Below are 14,684 nucleotides of genomic sequence, written 5' to 3'. Positions count from 1 at the left end.
CTTCCGTGTACTTCTCTCATTCTCTATCTCTCTTACGCTTTAGAAATCCAAATCTGAACCCTAACCAGCACGAATTCAGCAGTGGCGATCCATAGGTGTTACAACGCAAACCAGAGTTGCTGCGGTGCGATTTGATTTCCTGCAATTATTAGTTGCCTTCAGACCTTGTCATTCCGGGGTTTGGCTTTCCAATGCGAACCACTATTGAGTTTATCTTTGCATGAAATCAACGCAAACCAGAATTACAATGCAAAACGGTCTTGGTTTTCTGCCAAGTCTACACGAAAGGTTTGTTAGATTTCTGCTATATTTGTCATTGTTGAATGCAGATGTATTTGGATTCTTTGTAGCTTCTTGAGTTGATTTCGGTAGATTTGGTTTCCTGTGAAGCTGTTTTTAGAGTATCAGAGGATAAATTTCTGAATTAATAAGATTATGACCGAAATATGGGATGGTTGTTTGAATGGATTGCTTGTCAATTGAATTGAAAAACAAAACAGGAATCGGTTGATAAATCCCTGCATCCGGTGCTCACCTAGTCTCTCTCTCTCTCTCACAGACACACCCTCTATCACCCTCTCTGTAACGTTTTTTCCTTTAAACATTTGAAATACTTGAATTTCTTTATTTCTGTTTTTTTTCCTGTTATTTTGCCTAGTATTTCCTTCAATTGGTATCTGGAATATTTGCAGTTCAGCTGTTACAAATTGTTGTTGGAGCTTTGAGGCTCTAACCTACCTCTTAGAAGGGCAATAGCCTGAAAATGCCTCCAATTGGGTTATTTTAAATGATGGTTAAGAGTCTGTTAAAAATGTTTGTTTCTCAATTGTTGCTATTTTAATATATGACCAAGTGATGATCAGTCTGGTGCAGAGTTTGAATTATCTGTTAACAAGTTTCCCTAGGTGTCTAACGTGGTCTAAACATTTGGTCATTTATTGACTTATTATGAAGAATGTCACACTGCTTGAAGTAATAGCATCATTTTGGTTAATAACTTGTAAACTTCATAATCAGCAAATGTCCATTTACCCTTTTGACAACTGAGGAAGTTGTTATATATTAGGGCTTTCAATTATCTGGAAAATTCCCATTCTTTGGGAGCTGCATATGGATCATAATCACCCTACACACAAAATCACAGCATCACTTGGTAATCATAAATTTGAAGAGTGAAAGTATTTTGTTCATACCCAACAAACTATAAGAAGTTGCAGGATTTTTCCAAGGCTATGCCAACAGAAGAGTCATAAAAAAGGCTAAGAAAAAGCTCTAGCATAAAGGAGGATCCATGAGAGAAAAAAAACCATTTTTCTTCATCAACTGAGGCTTGAACTAATTATCAAGAGAGGCATCCATTCAAGCATTCACAAATAGTTAAATGTTTCTTTATATAAGAAGCTACATGGGTTTCTATATTAAAACTTTGAAAGACCAACATCAGTTGCAAAAGCAAAACCCATCAGTACTAATGCACCCATAGGATTTTTTTGGTGAATTAAACGTGGTCATTTAGTAGGTCATCTATCTGATGGAGAGTCTAATTCAGTCACAACATCCCTCTAATGGTAGCAATAAGTGGATTCATGGAGGGACTTCTCTTTTAACCAATTCATCATTAGAAAAATATAGAGAATGCATCTTGTGCAGTTTCTGTTATTTTTCTGTAATTTTTATATTTTCCTATAATTTCTGTTATTTTTCTGAATCTCTCTATAAATTTTGTATCTTTTCCTGTAATTTGTGTATTTCCCATTTAATGAATTAAAAGATTAATGGTCTGGGTTGGGTCAAGGCGGGTTTTGGTTGAATAACCATTTAATTTTATCTAAATGGGTCATTAATAGGTTGGTAGATTAGATGGTTTGGGTTGAAGCTTAACCCAAACCCAACCTGCCCACTTGTCTCCCCTATCCCTGTGGCTTTTGAGGAATGGCACCTCACTGGTTATCACTTCTATGATACTGGTTGTTTGGTCATGAGTTTTTCCCCTGATACCGTATTCAGAAAACATCTTGTGTGAGCAAGATTTTTGAGTTTCATTTTGTAGGGTGTTTTCTTTTGCAAGTTGCAAAAGTGCTTTCTCTCTGTCAAAGATTGCCATTGAAGTATCACAGATGATGTTTGGCACATGCAAAGATTTGTCCCCTCTACAACATTCATCTATTTCTCTCTCTTTCTTCTCTCTCTTTGTTGGGTTGTGCTCCATGTTGACTGGAATTTGCTACTCTGAAAACTCTCCAGATCATTGGAATCTACTTCTCTAGTGATGATCACCCTTTATGGTGTTTGGTAGCGGTGACCATTCTTAGCCCAGCCTAGCCTGCAAAGTACCAGGATAGGGTCTGCAGTTTTCTGTTTAGACCTGTCCCAGCTCACCTATTTGCAATATATACATATATTTTTTGAAATACAATACCCATTCATCATACGGCTATTACAAAAAGATACCTAAGATCTATACCCTTAAAGCTTAAACACAAAATGCCTAATATTTCCCATGCCCATTGGTTGCTAATTTTTCCTACGCACTGTGTTGTTGTCTCTCCTTTCCTCCCCCTCAAAGTCTCTAACCCTAACTCCTGATCATCAATTCTCTACTACTCAGTTAAGCCATGTCACTGGTTGAAGAGCCCACTGTACAGTCGTTGATCCTGCTATCTAAAATTTGCACAAGCTTTACTCTCCTCTCAAAACACTAAAATGCTATACTCCAAATTGTTTCCAATTTAGGTTAGGGTCTCGTTTCAATTACATCACACTGGGTTCAGTCTTGACCCTATTCAATCTTATGACTATTACCAAGTTCCATCCGTACCTATTGGATGTTGTGAGGTGTCTCTTTCAAGTTGTTTTTTTTTTCCCTTTTGAGTGGAAGTCTATGTTTGGTTGTGCACTAATTACTTTTAAAAAATGTTATTTTTACAATCCATAACTCCATCAGGTAGGAGGTATTGTTTGATTAGCAAGATGAATAATTTGGTGGATATGAAGAGATATGAAGATTGGAAGATTGCCAACTGACAACATGGTTGCATCGTCAAGCACGCACACACTGAACTTAAGTGCTTGTGATTAAGATGGATCAATGAAAATGTTGTGGGTTGATATTGCCAACTAGTTGGGTTTTAATTTTTTTGGGCGCTTGCGATTAAGATGAATCAATGGTAATGTTGTGGATTGATATTACTAACTAGTTGGGTTTTTTAAAATTTTTGGGCTAGACCCAGGCCTAGCCCTTGGGCAAGGCCAACTAGTTAGGGTGGCATAACTCTAACTAGTTGTTAAATAGGGTTATTCCCCCCCACCCCACTCCTTGGTTTTCTGTATAAAGCCCAGGTGCCATAAGCACATATTCTCAAACCTAAATGGAGATGGACCTCCCCCTCCAAACTCCTTGCAAATGGAAATTGGTCAATGGTCAAACGATACCCTAGGTAAAGCTCTAGACACTAGTCCTCCCCAATGTTTCTCCCGTTCAACAAAGAAAAGGAATCTATCCAATTTAGAGCAAACCGAGTTGGCTTGGGGATTGGACCAGGCAAACCTACTATGTGACGGGTAATTCCTTAAGCTCAAAGGCAAAACTACTTAAACCTTCTCATTGCTAGTGGTGATACCTTGACTCTTGCTATTCGTTTCTTTAGTGAATCTTATGACATTAAAGTCTCCCCTATACATCAAGGTCCTTCCCAAAGATCTCTAATATCACCCAACTCCTCCCACAATTCATTTCTCTCCCTCTAGTCATTGGGTCCTTAGGTATTTGTTAGAACCCACTCAAACCTATCTTTTACTTGCTGGAACTTTGAGGAAACTGTAAATTTTTTTTTGATAAATAAGAAGGATAAATTCCATTAATAAAAACTAGTGCAGTTACAAGCTTCCCGTGGAGAGGCACGAGCTGTGTTCTCTCCTAACAGTAGGAAGAAAGACAAAAGATAGAAAACAGATTCAGTCTACAATTGAGCCCAATACAAACTTTCCCTATTCACCCCTTGCTTTGCAAGACCATCAGCCATAGAGATTACTGATCTCCCCACCCATTGTATTCTCACTGTCTAGCTTCTTGTTAGGTAGTTGAATTTTTTAATTTCATTCTTAAAACACCACACTATAGATTCCCGATTTTGTAGCCAACCCACTACCACCTTAGAGTCCCCTTCTATTATCAACTGTTCCACACCTATCTGCACTGCTAACTATACTCCCTGGATAGCGACAGCAAGTTCCGCCCTAGTAGAGTTTCCAACTCCTATGGGTCCTGAGAAAATAAGAACCACATTCCCACTCTCATTCCTCAGTACCCCTCCCACCCCTGACGGACCAGGATTATCAAGACTACTTCCGTTGAAATTCAGCTTCAAGAATCTTTCAGGAGGGGGTTCCCAAGCATACTCACTTTAGTCCTTATGGATGAACAATTAGCCACTGCTAACCAATTCCTCCAAACATCATTAAATGGGAATTGATGGAATAGGTCCAGTGATTTTAGCCACAAGATCACCCTATTTAGATTGCAGTCCTTCATCTCTTCTGGGCTCCTCTCCTTCTCTTGGAAAATTCTGGCATTCCTTTCTTTCCACACGGACCAGATCAGCGCTGCTCTTGCACACCTCCACGTAATTCTTCCTCTTCTGTGCTGCCAAGGGAAGAAAGCATGATCAAAAAACAAACTTGCATCTGCTGGCCTAACCAATCTGCACCCAAACAATGAGAAGAGCCACTCCCATAACTTTGCAGTAAATGAACAAGATATTAGTATACGGTTACAGTCCTCACTATGTGACCTGCAAAGAATACACCAGGAAGGTGAGAGACAGAGGAAACTGTAAGTTTACCCACAAGCTCTTCAATTCCATTCAGTCTTTTGTTTCTCCACACGGTCACTATTCCCGCAGAAGACCCCCCTAATTGACTCCTCTAACCTGCCAAATACTTCTAGCCCATCTGCTATCAAACTCTGCTAGCTTTGTTTCTTGAAGGATAACAATGTTAGGGTTTTCTTTCCTTAGTACCTCCTTTATAATTGCTCTTTTCCTAGCACTACCTAAACCTCAAACGCTCCAATTCAAGATCTTCATTATCAACTTATTTTGATCTGCTTCTTCTTACCTCTCTTCCTATTTCTTCCCTTTTACCCTCTCCTTTCTTGCACTAAGGCCCCATTTGCTTTTCGGTAAGTTAGTTACTTGGGTAAATGCACTTACCCAGGTAAGTGTTTTACGGGAAATACTTGCCCGGGTAAGTGCATTTACCCATGTTCTTTTATTTCCCATGTTAATAAGGCAATGACCATTTTATCCATACAAATCCATTATTACAAGGGGCATTTTTGTCCCATTCAAGTGTTGGCAACTTTCCCCCAAGGTGGGAAAGTTATTTGCCCACCTATACCCAAGAAAATAAACTTTCCTTGGTCCCCACATAAATCTGAAAAAAGAACATTGACCAACTTTCCCCCTCTCAAAATCCAGAAAAAGAGTGCCCCCTAAATTCCTTATCCCCTTCCACATCTAACTCGAGTCTTTCCACTTCACTTATTAGTTTCATTTTTTCAAATTCCATCACCTGGGGTGTCTTGTGGTCACCTAGGCTTGCCTAGGTGCCTTGACAACTATGCACAAGAATCCAAGATCATAATGTTTGAAACTTTGAATCCCATTTGAGTGAGGGATAATCAAGGAAAAATCACATGGTATGGACTTAACATCCAACTTCCCACAAGGAGATAACACCCAAAAATACGAAGAGGAATAGAGAAAAGGGGAGTCAAAGGGATTGAAAAGAAATTGTTTAGTAAAAGTGGGACAGGGTATGTAGGGAGAAGAAAGGTAGAAGTTTAGGAATCAGAAAATTGAAGCATTTCAATAAAGCTTTGTTGGGGAATGGCTATGGAGGTTTGGTATTGAGAGGGAGGCTCTTTGGAAGAGGGTGGCAACTTGCAAATATGGGGTGTGGGACTCAAGAAAAGTGAAGACCTCTTATGGAGTGAGTGTGTGGAAGGGTATTATGAGTTTCTAGTCGGCTTCCCTCAACTGTGTCTTTCAAAGTTGGTGATGGTTCAACAATTAAATTTTGGGAAGATGATTGGTTAGGCATTGGAAAGTTGTATGACCTTTGCTCATGATTGTATAGGTTGGGTAGAAAGAACAACTTTGTTGTGGAAAATTTTGAGATCAATCAAGGTAGAGTATTGTGGTGTCCAAGATTTAGAAGAACTTTAATGCATGGTGTCCGGGGCAAGAATTTTAATGCATGATACCATTATTAATGAAATATTGAGTCAAGTCCCTTGTAAAATAAATATATTATAATTGCAATAAAAATATATAAATATTAATATGACACCTATTTTTTTGATGAGTAAAAAGAAGGATGAAATCATTCATTAATTAGAATTTGTAGGATAAGTACAACAAGAGGTTGTGAATACAATCAAGTAGAAAACATTATAGCCTCTATTATCCCACCCAACCCTTGCATTTTATGGCATGGCCTAGAAAAATTGTTGGCTATTAATTCCCTGTTTTGTCAAACCATAAGCTAAGCTGTTGGTACCCATTGAATTTCAATCTGCATATCCTTTGAAAACCATTTAAAATGGTTAATTTCATTTCTGAAGCACCAAGCAGCTCTCATGTCCTCCATTAACCAGCTAATAAACACCTTGGTGTCGCCTTCAACAATTAACCTTTTTTGCTCCCATCTCCTTGGCTTTCTTCATGCTGACAATTGTTACCTTCATCCTTGCCCTTACTTAGCCTCCTCCTATTTTAATATTTTTGATTTATTTTGCATTTTTCAGATTTTTTAAATGCTTTGCACCTTGCTTCAAAAAGGCATGCACCTTGCCTTGCGCTTTACGCCTTGGGCACAAAAAAGCCCTTCCACTTTTAAAGCACTGTGTAGGGCATTTCTCTTTTTTCAAAATACATGTGAGAACCATAAATATTACTTTCCCAATCATTACAAAGTAATGAAAGCCAATCTTTCAAAATAAGCCAAGATAGAAGCCAAATGATCTATTATTTTTTGTCTTCTAATTGCCTCCAGGGCCTCACATGAGCTGCTGGATGACCAACTGATGTTTCTTGTAAACAATTTCTTTGTAAATTTGCTGCATCATTCCTTGAATGGGTTATTTCAATTGTGTAGAGAGACTGGGCCGAATGGGCCCTAGTGCTTGTTCTCTTGTTAAGTGTTCTTTTTATTACTTATGTGTTAATGGGCCTATCTTTATGGGCCTGCTAATTTCTTTTTATTTTTATTTTAAGTTATTGATGAGCTGGCCACCCACTTAAGGGCAGGCTTGTAATTAACCTCGATTAAGTCTGGTTAATAAAAGATTAGTGAGAGGAGAGAGAGAGAACTATCGAACTATCTTCTTCTTCTTCTCAACTCCTTCCTCCTATTGTTTTTCCCCTTTTTCTTTTCTTTTTGTTGCTACAATTAGAAACTAATCTCAGATTTGGAGGACTGAATCACATCTTGGTATCGGAGCACCTCTTCCTTCCTCTTTTCCTTTTTTTTCCCATACATCCTTTGATTATAAGAATGTATGGAGAGATGAGTTATTCATTGTTTAGAGAGCTTTTGTGCCTAGTTGGTAGAGGGTTTGGAGAGATAGAATTTGGCCATAGATTGCCAAGAAAGTGAGGTTGTTGATTTTTGCCCAAAACCCTAGCCGACTAGAGAGTTTACGATTACAGGGTAAGAAGACTCTTTAGGTGTGGCGCTTAGTGCTTGGGGAGTTCCTTTTGATCTCTAGAAGAGGGCGGTTGAGGTTGGAAAGAGTTTAAGAAGCTCTGGTAGGAGCGTTTGACTCTTCTCCCTGTTCTTCCACGAAGCCGGGTACATTGAAGCTCTAATTTTGGGACTTGTAGGTACTGGACTAACCTCAGTTAGGTCCATATAGACTAAAATTCTTGTTTGGTCAATGGAGCAATCTGGAAGTGAGTTGAAGCAGATTCCAATGTTCGGGATCGGTTTAGTAGATTCCTTTGTTGACTGGAGTGACCACAATTAAAATTGATGGAACAAATTACTTAGCTTGGGCACAATCTATAAGGATTTATGTTTGTAGTAGAGGTAAACTGGGGTATATCATATGCAATAAGAAGAAAGCGGAAGAGACGGATCCCACATATGAAAAATGGATGCAAGAGAACTATACACTAGTTGGATGGTTAGTCAACTTTATACAACCTCACATAAGTCAACATTACCTCTGGATGACTTCAACCAAGGAGATTTGGCATAATGTTACAGAGACATTGTTAAATTGAATATTGCAAGAGCTTATAAGTTAAAGAATGATGTGAATAATTTGAGACAGGGGGAGAAGAGTGTATCTGTTTACTACTCTATGCTGGAATCTTTGTGGCAGGAAATTGATGTAATGGAGACAATTGTATGGGAGAGTACCAAGGATGCAAAGACATTTAGGAAGCTGGTAGAAAGAAATAGGGTTTTTGAGTTTCTCAAGGACTCAACCTTGAGTTTGATGTTACAAGGCAACACATTCTGGCTAGAGATGAAGTAACTCTTGCTCAGGCATTCTCTATGGTGAGCAATGAAGATAGTAGGCGGCAAGTACAGTTACAAGGACCACCTCTAGAACATTATGCACATGCTGGGATAAAGCCAAAGGGGCCAATTGAAAAGAAAGAGGTGATATGTGAATATTGCAAGAAGCCAAAGCATACTGAGGACACTTGTTGGAAGTTACAACCAGATCTTCTTCCAGAGAGGTTTCAGAACAACAACAATTCTAAGAAGAATGGTCAGACTGGGAAGGCTAAGAATGCAAATGTTGCTATGTTACCTGAAGGTGGGAATAGGGAAAGTGAGGAAAAGTCTGCTATGGAGTAGTTGGCAGCAGTGAAAGCAAAATTGAGAGGTACGGGAGATTAATTAATCATTTGGAGACTACTATTGCAGCATCAGACCATATGGCCAACATGTCTAATATTTTATGTTCATATCAGCTCCTTTCTGGCCGAGAAAAGATATCTCTTGCTGATGGGTCTCTTGTTCCCATCTCCAACAAGGGGGATATCAAAACCTCTTGACTCCCTTATTTTATCCTCAGTTCTTCATATTCCTAACCTTAACACCAATATTTCATCTGTTAGTAGTGTGACTAAATTCATGAATTGCAGTATAACATTCTTTCTTAGTCATCATGTTTTTCAGGTCTTGAAATCTTAAAGGACGATTGGGAGTGGTCATGAGGCGAACGAAATATATTTGCTGGGCACACTTGATAGATGTCTTGGACCACCCGGTGGAGTAGCTTTGGAGTCTATTGGTAGAGTCATGTTATGTCATTTATGTTTTGGTCATTTGCCTTTTTCTGCTTTGAGTCATTTGTTTCCAGAAATGTTTAAAGGAGTGTTTTTGTCAAGTCTTCATTGTGAGTTATGTGAACTTGCAACACATTGTAAACATTCTTATTCAATCAACAATAAAAGATTAGTTTCTCCTTTCCATATTGTGCACTTCGATGTGTGGGGGTATACCATTTATTTTCTAGGGGGGTTACAACTTACAAGTATTTGGTTAAATTTTTTCAAAAAAAAAAAACAACTTACAAGTATTTTATTTATTTTTTGAGAAAAAGTTCATTTTCATTAATGACTTATCTCGTTATACTTGGATTTACCTTATGAGATCCTGGGATGAAGTACTACTACCTATTGTGCAGAAGTTTCATGAACTTATCCTTACCTAGTGTAACACCTGGATCAAAATATTTCGATATGATAATGCTAAGGAATATTTTGAGAAGAATCTTTCGTCATACTTTGATGACTTTGGGGTCATTCATTAGAGTTTCTGTTCCTACACTCCACAACAGAATGGAGTGGTGGAAAGCAAGAATTGGCATGTAGTTGAGGTGGCAAGAAGTCTCCTTTTTGCATCTCATGTTCCTGTTAAGTTTTGGGGGGATGCTGTCCTTATAGCTACACATTTGATAAACCGTATGCCGTCCTGAGTTTCAAAACCCCCTTTAGCCTTCTCTTTCCTGATGAGAGCTTTTTTTTCTTCTCCTCCGATTTTTTTGGGTGCACTTGCTACGCCCATGTTCACAGTCACCAGAGACATAAATTTGAGCCTAAAGCACACAAGTGTGTTTTCTTAGGGTATGCCTCCACACAGAACGGATACTGTTGTTTTGATCCAGTCTGTGGCACCCGTCTTGTATCTGGGGATGTCACATTTGCGGAGTCTATTTCTTTCTTTGGCACCTTTTGTGAGGGGGAGCATTCGAATGAATTGCTTGCTATGTCCCCAGTTGTTCCTCTTTCAGTTCCTCTTGAGTCCTCTATTGAGTTGTCTACTTCTGCTGGGTCGTCTTCCATTTAGTCTCCTTCACATGTTCCAGGTACCCCTCCTCCTCCGGCTCATCCTCCCACATTTACTTCTCATCCTGTACTCCAACGGTGGTACCAAAGACGAAGATTAAGGTGTGAGAAAGTTGTTTCCCCTCTTTTAGTTAAGCCTCTTCCACCTCCCGTCACCATTGAGATAACAGGTCAGCCCTCCTCTACCCTTCTGAAACCTTCACAGACCTTGATCTTCCTATTGCGCTTTGTAAAGGCAAAAGGAAGTGTACAACCCATTGCATCTCTAAACACCTATCCTACAACCTTTTTTTCCCAACCTATTATTTCTTTTCTTGCCTTTGTTTGTACACATGCTGTCCCTAGGTTTGTCCCAAAAGCTTTATCTAAACTTGAATGGCGGGATGCTATGATGACTGAGCTAGATGCTTTACATAAGAACCATACTTGAGACATTGTGGACTTGTTTGAGGGGAAGGAACCAATTGGTTGTAAATGGGTATTCACTATCAAGTATCACTCTAATGGCACTAATGCACTATTGAGAGGTTCAAGGCCTGGTTGATTGCTAAAGGTTATACTCAGATGTATGGTGTTGATTACCTAGAGACATTTGCCCCTGTGGCAAAAATGACTTCAGTTCGAGTTCTGTTATCTCTTGCTACTACTTTTGATTGGCCTCTTCACCAATTTTAATGTTAAAAATGCCTTTAAATGGTGATTTACATGAAGAGGTTTATATGTCTTTACCTTAGGGGTGTATGGAAAGGAAATGCAAGGGAAGGTGTGTAAATGTAGAAAGTCGCTTTATGGCCTCAAATAGTCTCCTAGGGCATGGTTTAAGAGATTTCGGGCTTCTCTTGTTGCTTTCAGTTATACACAGACTTAGTCTGATTATACTTTATTTGTTAAGAGGAGAGACTCCTTGGTGACCTATCTAATTGTTTATGTTGATGACATTGTGGTTACTGATAATGGTTCTCAGGAAGTGACTAGTCTCAATAGATTTCTTAATACTGAATTTGAGATCAAAGACTTGGGTGACCTCAAATATTTCCAAGGAATTGAGGTGGCTCGGTCTAAGGATGGTATTTTCATCTCTCAACGCAAGCATGTTCTTGATTTACTTGCAACAACTAGTAAACTTGGTGCTAGACCGACTTCCACTCCTATTGACTTAAATTATAAGCTCTTAACTATTGATGGTGAATTGTTGATTGATCGTGGAGTGTTTCAGAGACTACTTGGGAAGCTGTTATATCTTTGCATGACCCGATCGGATATTTCCTATGTAGTGAGTGTCATTAGCTAGTTCATGCATTCCCCCAGAGATGCACATTTAGCAGCTATAGAGAGGGTTTTGTGTTACTTGAAAGGTACTCCAAGGAAGGGTATCTTGTTTGCTAGGCATGGACACATGAAGTTGGAAGCATACACTGATGCTGATTTCATTGGATGTATTGATGATAGGAGATCTACTTTAGGATACTGTGCTATGGTGGTAGGGAACATTGTTTCGTGGAGAGTAAGAAGCAATTTATAGTGACTAGATCCTTGGCTGAGGTAGAGTACAAGGCAATGGCACACGGAGTTTCAGAACTATTGTGGCTTAGGTCACTTTTGGAAGAATTGGGTATTGATTGTAAGAAAAAAACTAAGGGCAAATCTAGAGGTTGATAGGCATTTTATACGGGAGAGAGTTGCTTTAGGGGAGGTCTGCTTGCAGTAGGCAAATCTAGACTGTAATTAGTCCAATTCTTGATTCAAATTAAAAGAAAAAAAATATTGGAGAAGAAGAAGAAGAAGAAAGGAAGAAGGGAGAGAGAAGAGAAAGATGAGAGAAAAGAGAAAGATGAGAAAAAAGAGTGATAGGCCTTAGCTGCCGCCCCACTCATCTATTTATAATAACATCAAAAAATAAGATGGCAATTACATTAAAGCCCCTATTGCTTACATAAGCAAATAACTAATAAACTAACATTGCTAACAACATCCTAACAACAAATATAAAGTAAACTAACTAATAGCAGTAGTGGGGACCACAATAAATAAAATAACAGCAATATAACAACATTAATTATTGCTCTACATCTCTACACTTGCCATTTGTTGTTTCCGAAGAACAGCTAGCTGGATGTTTTGACAAAAGTGTTCCAAAAGGGAAGCCGATACATTATATAAGCAAGGTAGGCATGATTGATATCTATGCTCAGCTTGAGGGGGAGTGTAGAGAGATTGGGCCGAATGGGCCCTAGTGCTTGTTCTCTTGTTAAGTAGTGTTCTTTTTATTACTTATGTGTTAATGGGCCTGCTAGCTTCTTTTTATTTTTCTTTTAAGTTATTGATGAGCTGGCCGCCCACTTAAGGGCAGGCTTGTAATGAACCTTGATTAAGTCTGATTAATAACAGATTAGTGAGAGGAGAGAGAGAGAACTATCAAACTCTCTTCTTCTTCTTCTCAACTTCCTTCTTCCTCCTACTGTTTTTCCCCTTTTTTTCTTTTCTTTTTGTTGCTGTTATCAGAAACTAATCTCAGATTTGGAGGACTGAATCACATCTAATTGTTTCTGCAAATAGCTATTTCATAAACACATCTTGTGCACATACAAATGATAATTCCTTTCTTTAAATAACAGAAATTGATAATGCAAGGGATGGAGCAATTGAAAAATCAACTGCAGCCATGGATTAATCAAGCAGAGGAAATTATTCATCAGATTCCAGCTGCTCAACTATATGTTGCTGTGGGTGTTCTGTTTCTGACAACTACTTTGCTCTTCTTGGGTAGGCAGTTCCTCCTTATTTTACTGCAACACATTGCTTTTTTTCATTTTTCTGACAAGTAAGTTGAATTTTATTAGGAGAAATCAAAATATATGACATTACAAGCATTCCAAGGAGAGGTATTAGGTACACCTTCGTAACATAAAGCAACAATAAAACAACTTACAATTGAGCGCAATAAAGATGATCCCTATCAACCCTTTGCTTGGCTGATGTATCAGCCACCTCATTTACCATTCTTCTCACCCATTGAATTACCTAAGGCTGCAACTTGGGCCAGGTTGGCCCGAACCCAACCTGAAAAAGTCGGGTTGGATTGATGCTCGGGTTAGGGTTGAAATTTATGAACCCGACTTTACTTCGGGTTGGGTTAGGGTTGACCCCTCGGGCAACCCGAACCCGACTCTATAGTACATATCATCTATAAATATATGTTATATATAATATATCATACATTGATTTGTTTAGATGCATGATAGTTGTATAGTCCCTACCACATACTATCATTTATTTCTTTTAAGATAATCACTTCACTTAATCCTAATTGGAAATACTAAAACTTTAATAACATATTTTATGTTTTTTGAATATTTTATTCTTTATTTCCTCTCTATTGCTTGCCACCCATAGCTTGCAACCTATAAAAGATTTATTATAAGTCATAACTCATAATAAACTATAGTCATTTCAAACACTTTTTTTTTTCCTGAATTTTGTACTTAGAGAACCAATAAAAATATCAACAAACAAATACTAATAAAACATAGGATTAATATATGTAGTGAAAGTTGAGTTTAGATATTAGATTTAGAAGTTCTACAAGATTTAAAGGGATGGGAAGAAGGTTGGGTTGGGCTCAACCCGAGCCTAGCCCAACCCAAAGTTGACTTCGGGTTGGGTCGGGTTAGGGTTGGAGGTATTACTATTTAGTTAGGGTTAGGGTTAGGGTCGGGTTGGGGGTTTAGAACTTAGGGTTGGCCTCAACCCGACCTAACCCGGCCCGACTTGCAGCCCTAGAATTACCAAGGGCATATTGTTAGTTAGCCACTTAAAACTATTTTACTTATCCTTGAACTCTTAAATAACAGTCTCTGGCTTCTTTAGCCATCCCACCACTAGCTTGGAGTCTTGCTCAACAACCAGCTTGCTCAAATTCATCTCTTTAGCTATCTGCACCCCTCGAGTTACTGCTAGAAAAATTATAAATAGACAACATGAAATATTTAGTCACACATGGGAGGTAAATGGCATGACCCTCACACATCAGAGTTCACAATATTAAAAGGAAACTGAGATATTTTATTACGCATTGAAGTTTATCCTCCAAATTTTGAAATTGGGATGCTCTTTTGGTTATATGAGCCTTGAGGTTGAGGGAGATTCACATCATTGTTGAGTGGATAAAAGCTTAGTGATGGGTCCTTGGCAGAATTATCATCAAATAAGAGAAGCAAGATCCTTGGTTAGGAACTTGCAGACCTCATTTTCTTGGGTTTTAGTGTCTGCAAATTCCCTATTTGACTCCCTTGCCAAAGGTACAAACAAACAGGA

General features: G+C 38.6%; 1 protein-coding gene across 12 annotated transcripts in view; it reads left to right on the top strand.

Annotated features, from left to right (window-relative positions):
• The window catches only part of LOC104592832 (uncharacterized), a 61,016-nt gene that overhangs the window by 19,971 nt on the left and 26,361 nt on the right, over positions 1 to 14,684 (top strand). For 9 of the 12 annotated variants that reach the window (XM_088900351.1, XM_088900344.1, XM_088900349.1 and 6 more), the window contains one exon: positions 12,986 to 13,133. In XM_088900351.1, coding sequence (XP_088756477.1) covers positions 12,995 to 13,133 — 139 coding nt within the window. In that variant the 5' untranslated portion in view covers positions 12,986 to 12,994. Of the gene's footprint in view, positions 1 to 87; positions 289 to 12,985; positions 13,134 to 14,684 lie in introns of those variants that run through there. The other 3 variants (XM_088900350.1, XM_088900352.1, XM_088900354.1) reach the window with 2 other exon arrangements.

The sequence above is a fragment of the Nelumbo nucifera genome, chromosome 3, assembly GCF_055504915.1.
Source record: "Nelumbo nucifera cultivar China Antique chromosome 3, China Antique-T2T, whole genome shotgun sequence".
Classification (NCBI taxonomy): domain Eukaryota; kingdom Viridiplantae; phylum Streptophyta; class Magnoliopsida; order Proteales; family Nelumbonaceae; genus Nelumbo; species Nelumbo nucifera.
This window is presented reverse-complemented; position numbering and strand designations above follow the sequence as displayed.